Source organism: Chamaea fasciata, unplaced genomic scaffold (genome assembly GCF_029207755.1).
Source record: "Chamaea fasciata isolate MVZ Bird 193981 ecotype frontalis unplaced genomic scaffold, bChaFas1.0.hap1 SCAF_14, whole genome shotgun sequence".
Taxonomy (NCBI): domain Eukaryota; kingdom Metazoa; phylum Chordata; class Aves; order Passeriformes; family Sylviidae; genus Chamaea; species Chamaea fasciata.
Window position 1 is genome coordinate 8,676,923 of NW_027094099.1, and position 21,566 is coordinate 8,698,488.

The window sequence follows — 21,566 nt, forward strand, 5'->3', positions numbered from 1 at the left end:
TGAAAAGAAAACACTTTAGGGACAGTATTCCTCATTATTGATTGTTTACTTGGATGTTCTGATTGATTTTGGTTTTCTAGCTTCCATCATAGTAATGATTTTTTTTCCTTACGTCAAGCTGGCATCAAGTTAAGTCTTGGTCAGTGGTGTCTGGAAGCTGCCATCCCACACTTCGGATGAGGTGGTAGCACGAGAGAGTCTGGAGTCTGACCACCTGTGCTGCTATTAAATCTGGAGAGCATGACTGACCTGTCTTTACAGAGTGTTTCTTACCCCAGATTTCAACTTGATTTTTGTTTGAAACAGTTCTTATTTTTCACCCACCAAAGGCTTTTATCTTCTTGAAGCCTTTTCTGAAAAGATTACTTACTTAAAAAATGAAAAATAAATTAAAAATAAATCATACCATGATACTACTATGACTTTCCACATAACTTTCTGTCCAGTTGTGTACTCAGAAGTGGTTTAGCCTTGGCAGAAATATCTCTAAGGTAAATAATTTAAATCATTTATCAATAAACCTTGCCAGTTTCAGAAATTTCCATTAAAATTTTTTTTTGAGCTTATTCAGTGACTTGAGTCATGGAAGCTGAGAGCATAAAAATGGCTGTAGACAAACTTGTAAAAAAGATATAAATGAATTGGAAATTACTACATGAGGGAAAAATGAAGCCACAAAAGATGACAATATTGAGAAAACAGAGGCAAAGCATCTGTAATTCAATACTAAATATCAGAATAACATTTATGAATGGTAACAATATGACTAATACAATTAAACTATTTTAGAGACATTTCAGAAAGCCACAGGACTAGATGTAATGCTTGAAGCATTACATCTAGAGTGTACAAAGCTGCACAGAAAGCAAATTTAAAGCTGACAGTGGGCCAAAGCTGCCTGCACCAAAGATCATCACAGCTTCATTACAACAGGATTAATAAAAGTCTGCTTGAGAAGTAGTTGTTAGGGACAAGGTGAGGGGAACTATTGCACAGCAGACGGTAGACCATGGGAATTCACTCAATTATTGGGGCAGTATTGATGCCTGTGCATCATCTAGTGTAGCACTGACTGTAGGGCTGGTCAGGAAAACTGAGTGGGAGAAAAGCCCAGCAGTGCTGGTGACTCGAGTGCAGCTTGAGCTCTGATTTAAAGGGCCTCACTCCAAGCATTTGCAGTTACATCAACACAGTACTGAGGTTAACCATCATAGCAGCCTGAAGGAGTAGTGGAACTTGTTGTGTTGTTCCTGGATTTATCCTGCAGTTCCCTCATTTCAGCAGACAGGCCAATGACCTCAGTCTTGGGGGAATATTGCATCAAAACACACATCTGCTAACCCAAAGGTATCAGCAGGATACAGAGAGAGACAAATATGTCAGGAGTCTTTCTTGGGCAACATGTGGTTCAGTTCAGACTTTTCAGGCCTGCACAAATGACCAGGATAAATCTATTTATGTGAATGATCATCAGGAGAGACAGAGGGAAAATATTCTGGAGGGGCTGGGAATTAAACTGAGTTACTGGAAGAGACCAGGTTTGCTGAGCTTTCAGGATCATGTATGGAAATTCATGGACTGAAAGATTCTTGCAGTAGAATGGTTTTAACTGCTCCTAGTGCCTCATTTAAATATAAGGATGAATTTTCTGCAAGCTTTTTGTGTAGACCTGATTCTGCCTATTTAAGGACACTGGACCTTAAGAAAAATCCCAGCTGGGACTCCTCCTGAGAAAATTTCCTAAAATAACAATCACCGACACAGAGCAGTAATCTGCACCTTTTATTTTTAGACTTACTAAGATCCTGGTGTGGAAGATAACATCAAGTAAGACAGAGAAAAACATGCATGTGATAATATTTCCAAGCAGTTCCACTGTCCCAGACCTATTCCTCTGCTGCCAGGAGGCAAAGAAGTTGTTGCAATAATTCATTACTCACTCTGGCTTTTTTTCTTATCTTAGGAAAAATATTTATCCCTAAAGAAAAGCCCGTAGAAACCCGCACAGAAGAGAAAGTGACCCTGGATCCAGAACTAGAAGAGGCCCTGGCCAGTGCTTCAGACACTGAGCTCTATGACCTTGCAGGTTAGAAAACATGTAGATATGATTCCCTCCACATGTCCAGCTCTTCTCTGCCCAGGCCTGCCACCAGGAATGTCTCATGGTGACCCCTCAAGCGCCTGGTGCTTGTCTGACAGGTGGCCAAGCCGTGGGCCACATGTTGCCCAGGATGATTGAAACTGCTGCATTTCAGACTTCTCTACTTAAAATTGATGTGTCAGGCCAGGGGGGAGGATGAACCAGCTTATGTGATTTGGGGAAGGGAAGGGTGGGCGGTGGGCTGCAGGCTGGGGTGCTGGCACTGGAATGGAAGTGACTGATCCTACTGTATCACATTGTTTGTAGCAAACTACTGCTACCTCCTCTCAGCTCTGACATCCCAAATAGCCAGATAAACTTGTCACAGCATGCAGTGGATAAAGATCCTGACTCCATGAGGAAATTTGGAATCTAACCCCTTGAATGAGAAAATTGGTTGCTAGGTGATTAGACCTGGGTATCTTCGCCACTTCTGATTATTTTCCAGCATGTTAATATTGATGTGCTCCCATAAGAAACCCTGGTGGGAATGCCAATGCATTAGGCTCACCACATGTACAATGAAATTCTCAGATACACCAAACAATAGAACATAAAAGTAATAACAAGTTCAAGTTGTATATTAGGGAAGAAAAGTTATTGGGAGTGTAGCATTGAAACAATTTACCCAAAGACGTTGTGGGATTTCCATCCCTGGGTGTTTTCAGACTCCAGCTAGACAAAGCCATGGCTGACCTCATTAATGCTGGCAATGCTCCTGCCTGAGGGAGAGGCTGGACAAGATGACCCACAGTGGTTCCTTCCAGCTGGCACTTCTGGGATATGCATTCTACATTGACTCAATTGTTCAAAAATCTATATTGAAAGTGTCTGTATCTCCAGAATTTGGAGCCCAAAAGACTTTCCCTACAAGCAGGCATGACACACAGTTAACATTTTATAAAGGGGACTTTGTTTGAGGAACTAAACTACAATTTGTAGCAGATACTTTCCTGCAGTCTGTGTTCCTTTCATTAACATTGTACCCTCTTGCTGGTGTTTACACATTTCAGCTGTTCTTGGAGTGCACAACATGGTCAACAACCCAAAATTTGATGAAGCAGGAGCCCGTGGTAAAGATGGAAAAGGAATCGTGAGAAGTAAGCAAGCAGATTTCTCTTATGGGCTGCATGTCATCTTTAGGGGCTTCTACACCTGTAGGTGGGGTCTGTTGGTCTAATTTAGTGTAATGTAACTGGGTCTAACCTTGATTGATCTATTTAATCATGAAAGGTGACTTTAAAAAAGTAAATACAATCTTAAAATTCATTAGAATAACAACAGTAGTATACAAACAGATCATTCCAAAGGAAATCTGTTTTCCTAGAGTGCAGTATCTGGCTCTGCAGAGGTGTTTGAAAGAGTGGGAGTATTTAGGAGGCCAAGACATAAATTTCCATTCCATTTCAGTTTAGACAGCAGTCAGAAAACAGAGTGAGCTGTAGCTAAGAGTTAGCCACAGTTCAGGCCAGGCCATCTTGCCCCAGGTTCCTACATTTACACACCTGAAAAATGACTTGCAACCACTGGGCTCAAATGTGGCAGAATCCCTGTCAGAGTCACACCTGGGACCAGAGTCACCTCGAGCTGCATTCACAGGGAGGCAAAGACTGCATGGATGTGCTCCTGCCCCAGGCACTCCCTCTGATCTCCCACCTCCACCCAGCCCCTGTGGCAGTGTGTGTCCACAGTGCCTGTTCTGGGGTTCCCTCGGGACACAGGAAATGGAATCGTTCTGGAAATCCCCCAGGAGAAACAGCTGTAGTTATTAAACACAAATCCAGAAATGTTTGCACTAAATAAACAGACCTTTGGTGAATCAGATCTTAGCTCAGCTCCTCCCATAGGAGGCTGGATGGAGGGAGAAATGGGTGCATCTGAATTCCAAGCTTTTCTTGAGAGCTACCAAGCCTTGATCCAGAATTTGTCACCTCCAGGCCCTGGGATATCAAGTGGGCTAAACTTTACTTTTTAAGACAAAACTATGGAAAGCCCTTTCCTAGGGAAACAGTACTAAAAAAATGTTTTCTTCTTCTAAGGCCCTGAGAACATCAGCTGTCTTTACCAAGGGCTTTCCTTTCCATCTTCCATTGCTCAAGGGGAGGTGGGAAAGTAGACAGGACACCGTGTCACTTCATTTTTCTCAGGATAAAGCTTCTCTGCAAGCCTGCCCAGTGGGGCCCTGTGTGAGCTGCCATCTATCTCATAACAGGCAACTGCATGCATTACTAATCCTCATAGATTTCAGAATATTTTTGTTGTACTGAGTCAAAAAGTCAGCTATGTGAGTCAGCTAAACTATGCTCCAATCACAGACCTACAGACCAGAAAACCACCATCCCATCACTGTATTCCTTGGTCCAAAAGCAATACATTTCCTTAGCCAAGTGAAATGCTTCAGTAAAAATTTGCTCATCAATGTGGCAAAGCAGCATCATGGTTAAAGAAACAAGAAAAACTCATGGAAAGCAACAAGAAGTAGAAAATGAAAATCCCTCCAACTCTAGACTGAGTACACTGTGATGTCTAACCTGAGGACAGGGTGCTTGTATCTCCTCTGCTCCCAGGCTGGCAGGATGTTTCCACAAGTGCAAAAAATGCTTTGCCTTTTTTGTTTACTTTATATCCTTGCATCCAAGGTGAATTCTCTAAATGTAGTTTTCAATTCCCAGCTCCCTAGGAAGGCTGAAGTGTTATTCAGAGATATGTGAGGTCTCTCAGGGAATCAGTAAAACAAAAGGTTTGGCATCAAAGGGAACAGAGTGAAAACCAGCTCAAGATTTGTCTATGACCATCTCTACTACGAGTATGAGTTCTAAAAAAAGATGTGCTTTTCTTTTGGCCCATGATATGGCATGAACTTTTACCCATTGCAATGAACAGGAATGTGTAGTACACTGAGGCTTGAGCAGAAGTCTTCAAAATCTCTCCCTGTCTGCAGCACAAAATAAAAGGATTCAAACATACTTGTGGCCAGCAACATATTCCATTCTTGATTCTAGTGGCTTGGGTGGTCAGGGTTAACAAATTAATCTCCACGACTATATGTGTGGGAATTAGAAGTACTAATTGTGTACTAAGCTATGATTTTTATGCATCTCTGAGAATATTTATAGCTCATAGCTTCCAGCACTAAATACCATAGTTCTCTGGAACATGACTACTCAAAGATCTCATAAATCTTGATGCTGGCAGACAGACTTACTTTTCATGCTTTGATAGTTTTATTATTTAGAAAGTGCAGATGTTGCAATTTTACAAGAGCTAATTGAATTTATAAAGGCTGATAGTATCAGCTGAGAGAAGGAAACTGAGGGGCCTCCTGCTCATGTTGCTTTACGTAGCATAGTCTATTCATAGGTACAGGGGCATTTTCTCACTAATATAATGGGCTAGTTCTGAGCACACCTTTCTTTACAGATACTAGACAAAGTGCAAAGCAGCCCTTGTGGTATATCACATCCCAAACAATAGCCTTCAAAGCTGCTTTGGCTCCAATTAATTGTACAGGGGTTTTGTATATAAAGGAGGAATTTGCCCATGATGATGCAGCCCAGCCTCTGTGATCACAGCCTCCAGTGACAGCTCTAGGTGCACAGGGGTTGCAAAGGGCATGGCAGGGATAACAGGGATAATACTCCTGCTTGCAGGTTTTGTGGTTCTCATAAAGCCTTCCTGCATTGCTGCAGTACAAAGCTAAATGGAAATGGAACAGCCAGAGTGATGATGCCTGTTCCTCCGTTGACATTTCATGAGATTTTGTGTTGCAGATGTGGTGAAAGGTGAAAAGGTCAAGCCCATCTTTGAGGAGCCACCTAATCCAACCAATGTGGAAGCAAGTTTACAAAGGATAAAAGCAAATGATCCTAGTCTCACAGAAATTAATCTCAACAACATAAAGGTAGGTGCTGTGGTTTCGTTTATGTCATCATGGGAAGATTTATTCAAACATTTCCCAAGCCTGTGCCTTTTATCTTCAGATTTTGTCTCTCTTTACTGTTTAGAAAAAGCAGGACATGCAGGGATGGGGTGGGGAAAGGACTGTTGTAGAGGTTCCAAGGTCATCGATTCCTGATACTGAATTAAATGCCAATTAAAAACCTAAGGCTGGACTCCCTTTGGCTGCCTTTCTCAGCAGATTGTAAAGGAAGATATCTCATGGGTGCTATGTAATCATCACTGGCCAAATTCAATTAGCCCACACAGGCAACTGGAGGAGGAGCTGGCACGTGGAGACTGCACAGCTGGCAGAGGAATAGGAAAGCAGCTCAGCCATGGTCACGTGCTGGCCTTGGCCTGACCCAGTTCCAGGCAGTGCTGACACCACGAGCCCCTCGGGGCCACTGTGCCCAGAGCATGCTCTGGCCATGCTGACATGCTCCTAAAGCATCAGGGATGTTTCCCTTTCATAGACTGTGGCTGTTCATCAATCAGCTTCATAATAATTAAAATCAGCAGTGTGACTGGCTTTCCTAATTACTGGATTTGTCTTCTTACCCTAGAATATTCCTATTCCAACACTGAAAGAATTTGCAAAAGCTCTGGAAACCAACACACATGTGAAGACATTCAGCCTTGCAGCTACTCGAAGCAATGACCCCGTAGCTATTGTAAGTTTTAACATTACTGAAAAAAAACAAAACCAAAAACACCACAGCAGATTTTAAGTAGGTCCATGTCTGCTTTAGGATACATTCTTTTCTTTCCCTTGCAGGAATTCCCTATGGCTATGCAAAGCAGAAATATAATCTCTTCCGATCTACCTCTGTGTTCTTCTAAGCATATTTATGTTTTGTTTCTTGTTGGTACTAAGCTCTGTTTTGCAGATTCCCTGTTATTCCCTGAAACTTTCAAGATGTTATCTCATGTTCCCTCTTTTTGGCCCTTCAGGCATTTGCAGATATGTTGAAAGTGAACAAAACACTGAAGAGTCTGAATGTAGAATCCAACTTCATCACTGGGACAGGGATCTTGGCACTGATTGATGCACTGAAAAAGAATGAATCCCTAACAGAGATTAAAATTGATAACCAGGTAAAGAGAGACCACTAGGGAAGTTCAGTTTTGTTTCTCTTCTATATGGATAGCCAGAGGGTTCTACTTGGGGACTTTGGCAGAGTCAAGGCATCCTCTGTGGCTCAGTCATTCTGCAGCTCAAGTCCCCAGTCAGTGCAAACAAAGAGTGGAAAATTTCTCAATAAAACTACTCAAAGCCAAATACAAAACTCAGGGCAAAATCTCCAGGGACGGGATTGTCTTTGTAGTTTGCAGCCCAGTACTTAAATACAACCACTTACTTCTCTCTCATATGAAAACAAATGTTTCCTTTTCTTTTGGGGACACTTCATTGCCAACAGAGGCAGCAGCTTGGGACAGCTGTAGAGATGGAGATTGCCAAGATGCTGGAGGAGAACTCCAGGATTCTCAAGTTTGGATACCAGTTCACAAAACAAGGTCCAAGAACCAGAGTAGCAGCAGCCATCACTAAAAACAACGATCTGGGTAAGATACCATGAAATGTACTCATCACTTCTTTGTGTGAGCCAAGCCCTGTCCTTCCCAGGCACAACTCTCCCTGTCTGTACATTCAGACATTTTGACTGCAACATTCAAGCCGCTCTGGATGAAGGGAGATGCAAAGCTCCTCAAGCTCTAGAGTAGACAACAGCAAAGATCTTACTCTGATTAGGAGCCACTGTTTTTCTCCTGCTCCTTCTGGGAAGGGGAGTTATTTCAGCCTTTTCCATGGAGTGTCCAAAATTTCTCACTGCTCTATCAGCTGTTCAGTCCAGTAAAGGACAGAATCAAACCCATCCGTTTTCAGAGGACACAGAACTCCTGACTTTGTTGTCCAACCCATGATGGACCAGGCCTGCCCAGCCAAGGGAACAAACCATTCCCTCCTGCCTGTGTGACCAAGTACAGGCAGACAATAAAACCCAATAAAAGTGCCACCTGAGTGTGACATGCTCTGCCCTGTGTGCTCAGTACTCAGAATACAAAGGAGATGACTGGGCAGAAGTTGAGATTGAGAAGGGAAAAAAAAAAAAACCAAACAACCTTTGTATTTTTAATCCACTCTGCTTCAAACTGGGGTATCAAACCATTATGACTTTGTGGGTTTCAGCTTGGGTTTCCCTCTGTGGGAACTAAGATAAAAGTTGAGCTAAAACCTCTTTCTTTCATACATACTTTTGGGGTTTTGAAATTTTAATTTTTAGCAATACTTAAGCATTCCAACCATACACTATTTTTCCTAAAACTATCAGTGTCCCAGAAGGATATTTGAAATATCCCATCTACAAAGAGAGAAAAACTCTTTTTTTTCCATTATTTTGCCACTTGCCATTACACTTATGTCCTAATCTTCATTTTCCTGTGTTTGTGTTGTGTGATTTTGTTCAAGATTTTGTAGGACAGAATTCCTAAAGGAATTCAATTAAATAAAAAAAAATGAAGGAACAAAACACTGAAAGCAGACACAAATGACTGATACTACACTGCAGGCTTTGGATTAATGCAGTCTGTTTGCCAAAAAGGCAGAGTGAAAAAAACCTCCTCTTAGTAAAGTAATGGGATGTTTAGCAATATATTTTTGTTACTGATTTTCTGTGGTGAAAAGCATTCATTCATCAAGTTCTACTGCTTTGTTCTGTGCTTCAACCATTCAGTATCAGAAACAGGACATGACACTTTGACATAACACTAAATTTTGTATCACACAAACAGGAGAACCTCACAAATCTTATCTGGGCAGGTCAGAAAAGCCTCAGTGCATTTCATTAGAATGTGGAGTAGCAAATGCTGTCCAACTAAAACTGCTCTATACCAGGTATAGTGTATCTTAAGTGTTGCAAAAATTCACATGGGGCTGCTTGTCAAAATAATCATGCCCATAACACAAGGTTTACCACTCTGCTTTGCTAAATGGCAACTTCAACCCATGCGGTTTCCAGTGAAAAACCAGAGTTAATTAACTGACTATCAGACGGTTGATGCAGTCAGAGCATGTGATGTTTAAACAGGTAATTGAAGGTCCAGTATGATATTATTTTGCCAATAGCAACTGATATCAGTATTTAAGAGTACTTCAAATTATTTTCTAAAAAAAAAATTATTTTTGCTTACCTACAGTATACACTGTGCAATTACAGATGTTATTAATTTTTGATGCCTAAAGCTTAAATAACCCAGAGCCATGCAGACTAGAGCAGACCAGTATCAATTTAGCTGGAACACAGTGGCTTTTAAAAGAACAATAAAACTGTAATAAAAATCTAAGTGGAATCACTGGAAGGAAGTGCAAGATTTCTTTATCATCTAAAACCTTTAGCTCAGAATGTGATTTTTGTGGAAAATGTATTGATATAAACACTTGGTGAAATTCTACAGTCTGCGATACAAAAAACCCGCAGTTTAGGTACAATTGTTGTGTTGGGCATTATGATCTATTAATTATGGTATTTGTGGGCATAATTCTGATTTCATGTTACTGGGAAGGTGGGGTGTGTCTGTGAGAGAAGCCCTGGTCTCTCAGGAGGGCAGTGGTGACTCTCTGTCCTTGTTGTGCAGTTCGGAAGAAGCGGGTGGAAGGGGAGCGGCAGTAGCCACAGCACCGAGGACACCAGGCACCACTGGAGGCCACCACCAGCTGCAGCCCCAGAGTGCTCACTGCTCAGAAGGGAAGGCACTGGAAAACTGTTACAATGGGAGTTGCTGATTTCTGTTAATGTCTCCTTTTAACCTTGAAAACAGAGCCTATTCATTTTCAATTTTCACGGTTGATTTCATTCTTAAGAGAAAGGTTCATAGTTGGTTTGATTTTTATGAAGAAAACGGTTTGCGGTATCTGAAGCCAATATGCAGCATCGTAACTGTGTTACTGAGCATAACATATAGTGACTCTGACCCTTATTTTAGACACTTTTTGATATATAAAAATATGACCTTGTAAATGGATAAGGGATTCTCTGAAAATAGAAGTCTTAGGGCCAAGTTCTGCAATGCCTTATGTTTTTGAATAATCCTTACTTATGTGTAATGTCCTGCTGAACTGAATCCTGCAATGGGCTGCTCCCAGGAGTAGAACTAGTGATGCCAGTACAGGTTTGCAGGTTCACACCCTTGAGCCTCTCTCCTGCAGTGGGATCTGGGCAGCTGGAACCACCTTGGAATGGCACCTGCCACCCTTGTTGAGTCCCCACCTGTCCAGCTCCCAGTGCAGGGTCACGCCTAGACGTATGAACATTGTCAAAGCGTATTTGTTTACATAAGCTTAGGTTAGGTGGATCATTTTGCAATGTTACACTGATGTTTTTTATTCTTACTCCACATTGTAAAGTAATATTAGTGCTGCCAATCCTGTAGACGTTGAATGTTTTGAGTTTTTTTCTAGGCCAACAAGTTTTTGTTTGCTACTAGAATGCACAGTTTACAGCTAGTGATCTTAACCTAAACAAGTATTCTGAGCAATATTTGTTTTGCTTTGAGCCATGAGTTTGATTTTTTTTTTTTTTTAATTCTGGTATTTATGTACGTTTGTTAGCATTATAGGACTGTTCTCAGGACCTTTTAGATGAAGATTAATTAAATACTTAATCGAGGAGAGCCACTGTGCTACCAGGAAAAGACATTAAAGGGGTAGTTTTGACAGCTACATAACTGACATTTATATGCTGCAGTTGAGGTTTGCCCCTGTATCACAAGGCACATGGGTATTCGTGCCAGTGTTTATCTGAATAAGGGCAGATTTAAGCACATGCACAAATGCTTTGCTAAATCATGGCCTTAACTTACGTGCTGGACATCATCCTAACCCAGTGGAAAACACGAAGCAGCAGCTAACCCCAATGCTCAACAGTGTCGAAATTTCAGTAAGAATTCAGTCTGATGTTTCATTTTGTGTATTTTACCTTCTAAAACTACTTTCTACCACAGTTGTATCACTGCCAACAGCTGACTGACAGCCAGAGGTTCATTTTGGTTACACATGTGCATGCTGAGAGGAGTGAAGGGACACTCAGGTCAGGTGTGTCACACACCCCAAGCTTTCAGAAAGCCACAGAAATCCTCCCAGCTCTGTTCCCTGGGGCACACTGGCCTCTCTGAGAGTAAGGGTGAAGCACTGCTTGCTTGGGGCAGAGCTGGACGCCACAGTCACTGCAGGCTGCTCCTGAGCCAGCAGAGACTGCTGTGGAGCACTGCAGCTGGGCATGCAGGGATCAGAGAGCTGGGGAGCCCCGGAGCATCTGTGGGTGCTTGGCACACTTCCCCGAGCGATGTTTTCACCTGGCTGGGGTGTGAGCTAACAGGATGAACCCTCCCTCTGTGCCTTTTATAACGGAAATGAGTAGGTCCAAGGCAAAGCTCCTCCTGTGGGATACTGGTCTTTGTAGTGGGGTCCAAAGTGAATAACACTCACTGAAATCCCACTTAAAATACTTGGCTAAAGTGGTCTGCTGAGCTGGGATATAAAGTGCAGTAGCCACAGTTTACTTCCTTAAGAGCTCCCAGTCTTTACAATTTCCACTTCCCTTCCTCAGAATAAACTGAAACCTTTGCTTTGCAAGTAAAAATCAAAACACAAAGGGGAGTCTGGCTGAGGTTTTCCCTGGATGCATGTAGGCTTTGCTGTGAAAATCTTTGATATCTCATTTAAAAAATATGACAAGTTCTCTAATACACTCATAAATCTGCATGGGTTAAATAGAATCCTTAAAAAACATTTGGATTACAAGGGGAATACTGGGCTTTGCACCATGAAGTTTCATGAGTGGGAAGAATCCTCATCCACAAAGCCTAAAAATTATGTTACTGATAACCTTCAGTGATAGGAATCACACTGCCCGTAATTTCTTGTTCTTTTTCTTTGACCAACCAAGGGACTTCCAGTTATCTATAATTTCTTTGAAGACTTTTAAATTGTTATTTTTTCTTTAAGAGTGGTACGTATCTGTGTTTAAGGGAAACAAGTGCAATCCATTCCTAGTCTTAATTGCCATTGACAGTGTTGGTATTTGCATGCAGCAGTTTCACGAGGATGGCTTGGTCTGACTGCTTCATGGTGTCTGCAGCATATCCTCTATAGCGTTGCTCAGAGCCACACTGTGGTTACACAGTCCAGTGGCTCCACGTGTGTTTTGCAGCCCCAGTTTGCACCATGGACCGAGGTACCTGGCTGGGAAAAGCCCTGTGGGCTTTCCATCCCTCTGCCTGCCATGCCCTTTGCACAGCCACGGCTCCTCTGCAGGGAGGAGCCTGGCCCTGGAGGGACCATCCCGAACACCAGCCCCACCGTGAGCCAGCAGACAGGGCCAGAGCTGGGCACCCCATGGCCAGGGCCTGGGAGTCTGGTCCTTCCAGCACGTGTGAGGAGAGCTCCCCATCCCTGGCTGTTTTCTCTAGGCAGCTGCTGCCAGCCCCTGCCAGGAATGTCTTTGTCCTGCCTCTTCTGTGGGCTCCACACAAGCCCTTGGTTGTCACCAGCCCTGAGTGCGACAGGTCAGACATTGCAACAATATCTGTTGGATGCAACAACATCACACAGTGGTCATGCTTGGAGGCAGGTTTTCATACTAATCCAGGACTATTTAGCTGGTGAAAAATCTCGGCAACTAAGATGAAGGGGGGCAGGATGTGACAAGTTATTTCATATCCTACTTTCAGACATCTGGCATTGTCAATGCTGAATGGGGAACAGGGACAGAAGAGTCCTTTTTTCTTAAGCAAACATTCAGGAGTAACTTTGTCTATTTTTGCACATTGCTTCTCGTGTTGACTGCTTCAGTTTGGTTTGTATTTTTTATACAGTTTTTTCATGGGAAAGCTCAACTTTGTGCGTGTCCTAACATCCGTGTGAAGTGTAGCGTGCACTGAGGACCGTATGTGTACATGTATAAATGACGATGTTATCTCTGGAACAAAAGTAATTGCATGCGCACAGTGTGGTGCATATTACTCAAGAGGAAGAGAATTACCACGCTATGTAACAGTGACTCCCCAGCATTGTTGTTTTTTCTAAATAAACCATCAAAAAGGATTTGGGTTTTGCAATTTTTCATGGGTTTGTGATTTGAATCAAGGCCTCCTTGGTGCTCTGACATCAGATTAAACGGCTTTTCCCACTGCGGCTCTTGCAGCTTTCACTCTCCTGGATTTCACCTTCTCAGGTGGAGAGAAGTGGATTTCCTGCCCTCTGTTCCTCACAGTGTCTCAGCGATTTCCATTTGGCACCTCATTAGAATCTGACACGGAGACACACGGATTTCTTTTGCACTATCCGCAGCTCTAAGGTTCAAGGGGCTCAGGCCCATTGCAGAGTGCCTAAAGGCACGGACTGAGTTAAGGACATGGTTAACGTGGCCCTTAGAACCCGTGCTGCATGATAAAAGAACTGCCAAATACACGGAACTGCACAGTGCATAAGGACAATTGAAAAGGAAATGTTATCTCCCCATAGACAATTTGCTGTCCGCAATCCCAGAGAACTTCACAGTTAACCCACAGAGAAACAAAACATTTTCTCTACCTGTTTTAAGACTGCCTTTACTTATGTCAGTACTTTAACTGTGAAATCTCCCAGTATCTTTATTCTTTTCATCTCAATGTGAATAAGTGGATGAGACTCTTGAAGAAAATGAGGAAATCTCATACTGAAAGAAGAGGAGGTGTCTGAGTCCCAGTAAGTGGTTCTGCTGGGATTTGCGGAGCCTAAATCAGAGGAGTGCTCATGGGAAATGTGCAGCACAATTCCCAGATCCTCCGTCATAAGGGAATCAGAGAATACAGCTGCAGAGAAATCATGAGATCATGCACTCCATTTCCTATCTCCCAGATAGAGTTTTATTTCTACATAATTCATAGCTTTTACCAAAAGACCAGTTTTGGTCCTGCATCCCTTTCTTTTCTGTGTTCAATTCCCTTGGGATTTTGAATATAAATGCAGTACGTGCCAAAGAACACAGATACTGTATCCCACCTTATCACTCTGCACCTTTATTTTCGGAATCAGCTTCTTCCCTTGCACTCACTTTTTTCAGAATGGAAGTTTCATACACAGTTGAAAAATAATGACTTTACAAAGAGAGAATTAATACTATTCTTAGTCTCTGAGCATTCATCTTTTTATCCTTCCTATTCCAATCAGTTCAATCCTCTCCCAAGCCTGAGCAACAACAGTGCAAAGCCCAGTGCTTCATATTCTACCAGGAATGCTAGGTCATTTCCCCCATCAATATGATATGGAGTGACAGCCTGAACTGCAGGAAGCTGCATTTCCCACTGTCCATCCATCCCCCCTGCAGCCACACCGAAGGCCCCTTGCTTGTGTTCTTTTGGTGCATGTACCCAAAAGCAAAATCTCGATTTTGAATGAAACAGAGACTTCAGGGACTTTTAATGCAACATCAAAGAATGGAGTGCAAGCTGACTAAATCTTGTGCTCTACTGCAGGGGCTCCGATCTGTTGGCTGGTGTGTTTCTCTTGCCACAGCCAGAGAGCTCTGTGCTCTCTGCCCAGCACAAGCTGCTGCCAAACCTGCAGCAGGCTGGCACCCAAATGCAGCTCAAGGAGAGCACAGAGAGGAACCACAGGGCAAGTGCTCTGCTGGGGATGAGGCTGTTGGACAGGAACCACGAAACCATGCAGTTCTCAAATCAACGTTCTGGATATTTTAACAGAGGACAGCATTTACACATTAAACCCAACAATCTGTTTCAATCATAGCAAATGAACTTCTGTCTGAATGGAGCAGAGTGGTGTTCAACAGCCTTTGAGGCTTCCTTTTGGAGGAGGTGGCAGAGAGGCAAAACAACAGCAAAATTGTGTTCAGCTGGTTCCCAGCCACAGCAAAGTGCTTTAAATATTCATGCTTTTCTCGGCCATTCCCATAAAGCAGATGAGCACAAACAAAAGCAGCACAAGGGGCCTCCCTTAATGAGGGTCTGTTTGTTTCTTATAGCCAGCTGCCTGACTTTATTGAGTCTGACATTAGGTAGATTCATTCAGTGAGCAAGGGAGAAGAAAACAAGGCAGTCAGATAAAGCAATTGCATGTATTGTTTCACAGTAAATCTTTTCTGAGAATGACTGCATTGATAATAAATTGAAGAGAATCTGGAAGCTACAAGGGAAATTTAGGTTGGATGTCAGGAAGAAGTTTTTTATGGAAAGAATGATAAAGTACTGGAACTGTCTGCCCGAGGAGGTGGTAGAGTCACCATCCCTGGATGTGTTATAAAAAAGATTGGATGTGGCACTCGGTGCCATGGTTTAACTGAGGTGTTAGGGCATGGGTTGGACTCAATGATCTTAAAGGTCTCTTCCAATCTAGTGATTCTGTGATTCTGTAACATTTCCTAGTTGCAGAACTGTTTATTTCCCAGCTTTCACCACAGATGCAGGTCACCTAAAAGCTGCTTACATCTCAATCTGTGTTGGTGAGGACTAAAGGATTCCCCAGGCCTGAGTATCTTGCATTAATTCTGCCACTTGTCCATGAAAAGGCTGTATACTCATCATTCATCCTAATCGGCTTTAGAAGCCTTCAGATGATGATGGTGGAGAAAGAGGTCACTGTGCCCAGTGTCTGGTGAACCTTGGCACACATGGTCAGTTTGTACTCAGCAATGTTGGCACTCACTGGTGTTCATCACCCACATGGAGCAGATTGCTTTGAGATCTAATGTGGTTTTGTGTTATAACATTTCACGGGAAGCTGCACTCGGGAGCAGAAGAACAGAGCCATTGGCAGGAGCTGCTATGGAGGCTGCCCCCACCCTCTGGCTGGTGGGCAATGCCAGGCAGCACAGTCACTCTGTTGTATCTCTGTATTTATTTTTCCTGCATGCTTTTAGGCTGCTTGAAGGGGGAAAAAAAAAAAAAAAAAAAAAAAAAAAAAGGTGTCATTAATGTGTTAACTCACTTGAAAATAAGAATAAGCCCTCAAAAGAGTCCCCATAAAATTTCATTCTGCAGAACCAATTGCTCTGATGAAAGCTGCAGTTAAGCTCCCTCTGCCTTCACACTCCAAATGTGCTGGTTGATCCAGGTGAACTACTGGGACATCTTAAATGCACCACAGGGAAGTTTATGGCATCTCTTGTGATCCTGGAATAAAGTCAAGAGCACTTTTACCGAACTTGGGCCTGGTTACCTCACATTTAAGTTGCCCTCCTTTTTTGCAGAGTACTGATCTCATATGCATTTGTGGAAAAAACTAGAGTGCTTGACAGAAGGGAAATGGAAGTTTGATTGTCATGAGTGGACAGAAGTGCTCAGCAGCTGTGACAAGCCCAGCCAGCAGGAACATAAGTGGTTATGCCACCTGCCAAGAGCTGGGGCCCCTTCCAGCACTAGGGATTCATGGGGTTTGAAAGATCATTTTCATGATGAGAAAGACTGAAGGTTTAAACAAAGATATGTGATGACATTTAAATAAAAATGCATTTTCTTTCATTTCATATACATTTTTCATTAAAATGAGACAGCTGTACTTAATATTTTCTAGATATTTCCTATATACTATTTCTGTACCAATGAGAAAATCCAATTAAAAATATTATTTCCCTTCACTCTTCTGAAGCTTTCAAACTGACTCCATAATTAAATGAACAAGTCATAACAAGTTACTTTTAACATTTGCACAATGGAAAAGACTGATTCCAAGGAGAAGCAGCATGATCCTGCCTGCTGAGAAGTCACCAGGGACTCCAATCTGCACACAGCCAGTGCTGGAAGGGCAGCAATCCCCAGAGACACTGGCTGGGGCACCTCAGGCTGCTCCTGTGAAGGACTCACTGGGCTGTCTGGACAGCTTGGAGTCAGAGTGAATCACTGCAAGAATGTCTGAGGAGATCTGGGTGTTCAGGAGGAGACTTGCACAAGGTTTTGCTTATTATTTGTCCACCGGTGCACACACTCACTGCAGCATCCAGCTGTGCCACTCACAGCAGTGTCAGGTAAGTCAAAGGCCTGGTGGGTACTTAAACCACCTGTGGCACAGGTCACAGCTTTGCCTGTGAGTTGCTGTCAGTGCCTGCAGCTTTGAAATCACTTGGTGCTTTGTAATGATTCCATTTGGTCTCATTTTTCCATGAGAGGGACGATTAGAGCCACCTAGTCTGGCCTCTTGTGTATCTGATATCCTTAAACTGCTTGCCAGTACCCAGTCTATAATTTAATCAGGCCAAATACTTGCATCATAAAGAATAAAAGAAAAATGTTGACACAAGAACTATGCTCCAGAGAGTAAGTGATGCAATGGCAGGAATGAATTAGGTGTGACATATGCAGATATTTTCATGTGCTGAAGGTAAAAGCCACCTGCTACAGGGGAAGTGAAAAGCCTGATGTCTCCATCAGCTCAGATGGGTGGAGAGAATCAGCTCAGAGTTGGTGATTAAGTTTACCTCTGGACACATAAGCAGTTTGGCACACAAGATCTGCCAGAGATACTAAAAAAGCATTGGCACCAACATTCTGCATCCTTTTCCGGATGTTCACATTGAGTCCAACCAATTGCTCTGCTTGGAACCTGACAAAGAAATCTCAGCAGGGTAATTTACTTGAAAATGTTTAAACCTATGCCAAGCTAATCAGCCCTCTGGATGACTCTTTGAATCTCCTTCCCCTGAACAAAGCTGCTCTGAATTAAAGAAAAATTTGCCCCCAAAAGGTTTTAAATACCACAAGAGTACATAGAAGGGGTGGCTATCAATGGCACTTGCCCTGTAACTGGTACAGGTGACATTTGAGTTTCTGAACCATCTTCAAATCATTAATAAATCATAGTTTGCTGCATTGGCCAAGCACTTTTGATGTAAACATTAGAAAGTACTCAAACAAAGACTACTGCACGTATCCTTCACACATTACAGAGGTGGAAACTGAGGTACAGATACATTCAATGTTTTTTTTCTCATTCACCCAACAAAATGTTAAAAAAAATGTCCCCTTGATATTCGTTGTAGGAGTTCCTGCAGATCCTGATGCACTAGCCTGTCAATGAAGATTTTTCTGCTGGCCATGCATTTGTTTTCCAGTGGAGCTCATTGGGGCTGCAGTAATGCCCTCTGACCTGTGAGTCACCAAAGCCATTGGGGAGCAGTGTCACCCTCTCTGCACAGGGACAGCCAGGCACCCCAGCACAGCAGAGGGGAGCATGAGGAGCATGAGTCAGGCTGGAGCATCCAGGGGCAGTTATGCCATGGCAACTGTGCTTTAACCACTGGCTTACTCAGACTAGGCAACCTTTAATTAATGGCTTGATTCTCACTCCCTCCTTTCTCCCACACTCGTAATATTTACTGCACTCCCCAGGCAAGCCACTGGAACACTCCAGACAGACAGCAAAGAGCACGTGGGAGAAAGCCCTGACCTCCTTGATGAATCAGGGCTGAGTACAGCTGCTGGCTGCCTCAAGGAAGGGCAGTACCAAGGCAAATGACACCAGCTGGATCTGCCTGGAGCCTGTGTGCTCATCCCTAGAAGAACTGAGATTCACTGCCAGTACCTGTCAGCCTTAACACTGAGATAGCCCCTTGAGCATCACAGCAAGGAAGCAAAACATGTACTTGGAATTAGAAGCTCCCAAACATGTCCTCATGTAGGTCGTGGGAGGAAGAGGCCAAGGTTTGTCTCCTCTCCTCACAATGGGATGGCTCAGACCTACAATAAATGGGCTTATGTCTTCTGGTAGATGGACCGTAGGCCAGTGACCTTGAGGAATATGAAGTCTATGGGCTAGAAATCAGTTCAGAATTGAAGACACAGTTGGAAATGTTGAGGTTTTTCTACTGTTTCAGTATTAGGTGAAAGCCTATAGTAGCAATAATTCAGGAAAAAAAGGTTCAAAATCAAAGAAAATAGGAAGACTAACATGCATGCTGGTAATTTTTAGCATTGACACTTTTGAAATGCTTCCCGCCCTACCCTACTCCTCAGATGCCATTAACTCTCTCTTCTCAGAAGACACCCAGGGTTCAGGGTTCCTGATGAACTTCCCTTACAAGGGAAAAATTACTGCACTATCCAGAAGAAATTCCTGAAGATAAGAGGTTTAAAGAGCTGAGGACTTATTTTGGCTCAGCGAGAAACAGAACATATGGGGTTTTTTGTAGAACATAATTTTCTCTTTAAAAAGCTCTAGACAAAAACCTGTTTAAGTACAGGGAAAAAACATGACTTACAAAGTGTTTTCTCCAATTAGAGGACAATTTCTTGTCCTGCACTTCATACCTGAGCCACAGAGGGGTTTGATGCTAACAAGGCAGAACTAACTTATTTACAGGGATTTTTCCCAGGATGACACAGGGAAGAGCAAGCCTTCATTTCAAAATGACCAGTCCAGTTGTAATAAAGAACATGGAACTTTTGTTGTTTTGACCTAATCCCATTTACACATGCAAACTGGGAGGAGAATAATGGTTTTAATTTGAACACACTTCAGACTGACTTGAAAGATTTATGTGTCACACCACAGACTAATCAGGGTTCATACTCTTGTTAGGGGATGAAATAATACAACAGGCATAAACTGATACTGTTTGTGGCCACAGACTGGCCTGAGTCCCCTGAAACTCAGCATGGAACTGAAATTGCCATCCAGGAGCATCTACACTGCTCTGTGTAATGGCACAGCTGAAATAACAGCAGCCTCATCCCCAAACCAGATGTAAATCCCCAAAACAAACCCACATGCAGGGAAGACTGAAATCTCTGTAAGAAAATGCTGCTACTTTTGCCAAGAACTGGGTTTATGAGGACTAGAGAGCCTGGGAATACAGGCAACACAAAAGGCCAACAAGGATGTAATAGTTGATACTCTAAAATGGAACTTTACAGACTGTCAGTGAAGGTAGATTTTGTACACAGAGGATATACTGGCAAGAGGGATAATGAGGAGAAATCCTTGCAAGCAAAAACATTTGCCAAGAGAATTCCCAATTAGTGATTGCAGGTGGGCAAGGCACTAAATTACCATGATGTTGTCCACTGGAAATAGGGTTTGGTACAATCAGTTTTGGAAAAATAAATTCACTTTGGAGCTAATCCTCATAGGCTTCACCTTTGAAATGTTATCTCTGAGTATACATTCTACTTGACTTACTTGTGTATTAGATTTAACATTCAACAACAGAAGCCTGCCTGTTTACAGAACCAGGTCAGGAGCTGGTCACAGGACTACAGGATGTTACAAAAGGGACCCAGGAATGTAATCCAAGTGAGGATGAGTAATGGTACCTGCTTCTTCAGATGTGCGTCAAAACCAACCATCATTACGAGGTTTGGACTGTTAATCTTAAGATTTGAAATGCTGTTAGAATTTAAGTTATTCAGGGACAGAAAGAGTTATGATTCATAAAAAGGCTTTTAAGAAGATGAGTCTAAGCCATGCACTGGAACAGCTGATGTGGTGCTCTCACTCTGTACCTTAGATGATCACTTGGGTCAATTAAAAGCTACAAAAGTAGCACTAAAGATGCATGTGTATTTGTAACAGCGGTTTGTAATTTACAGAGCTTAGCAGCCTCAGCTGTGTGGGAGGCCCCAGTGTGCCATGCAGAGATCACATATCTAGCAAATGCATGGTTACTATTGCAAAAAGATTAGAAACTAAACCACAGCAGGATTATTAGTTCTATTTTAGAGTTCAAAATTACAAACACACATCTGGCTCCACTGCACCTAGAAACCCAGCTGCATTTAACTTCATGTATTCTGGTCTCTCCAGTGACCTCAAGCCAAGGTCTCTCTGAAAGCCAGACTGGACCAGCCCAGGCATGACTGAGTGCCCAGGGACCCCACTCAGTCTCTGCAGCAGAGCAAGGACTGCTCACCTCCTGGACCTCCACCCTCTGCTCTCCATAGAAACTCCTCTTTGTTTGCAAGTGTTTTCCCCACAGAAATCCCTTCTGGGTGACCAGGACCAGCACAGCCATTGAACTAAAACTCGTAAGCAGCTGCAGTCCTACTGGGGAGAAATATCTGCCCAAAAGAACTTCAGTTTATTGTTCCCACTTTCAGACTTAATGTAAATACCAAAGAAAAGCACCAAATCCTTTTAATCAAGAAGAAAGAAAAGGTAGTTTATGAGTTTTTAAACAAAAGCTGAAAACTGCTGTTTTTTCAGGACACTAAAGCACTGGAGAACATCACATGTGTTCACAGTTTGGATTATACAATGAATTAAAAAATCAGTAACTAGAAATCAGCTTTTTTTGGGGGAAAAGTAGTTATTTTTGCAACAGAAATGTTGCAACTATGTCCAAAAGGTCCACAACTAAAAGTGTTCTCTGACTCCTACTTTGAAACAAGTCTAATAGTTGCAAACAACCACAGATTTAAAAGGTCACTGCATAATTCAATCTCAGTGATTATTTTCCTTTTTAGTTATGACTACACTAAAATAATGATCTCAGTACACAGG

At 42.6% G+C, this 21,566-nt stretch overlaps 1 protein-coding gene across 1 annotated transcript in view; it reads left to right on the forward strand.

Moving 5' to 3' along the window:
• LOC136296858 (tropomodulin-2) overlaps positions 1–13,178 on the forward strand; it is a 34,808-nt gene extending 21,630 nt beyond the window's left edge. The window contains exons 4-10 of the mRNA XM_066196350.1: positions 1,964–2,086; positions 3,154–3,240; positions 5,911–6,041; positions 6,643–6,750; positions 7,031–7,174; positions 7,498–7,642; positions 9,713–13,178. Of these exons, the coding sequence (XP_066052447.1) occupies positions 1,964–2,086; positions 3,154–3,240; positions 5,911–6,041; positions 6,643–6,750; positions 7,031–7,174; positions 7,498–7,642; positions 9,713–9,747 (773 nt within the window). The 3' untranslated portion in view covers positions 9,748–13,178. The remainder of the gene's footprint in view (positions 1–1,963; positions 2,087–3,153; positions 3,241–5,910; positions 6,042–6,642; positions 6,751–7,030; positions 7,175–7,497; positions 7,643–9,712) is intronic.
• The last annotated feature ends 8,388 nt before the right edge of the window (positions 13,179–21,566 follow it).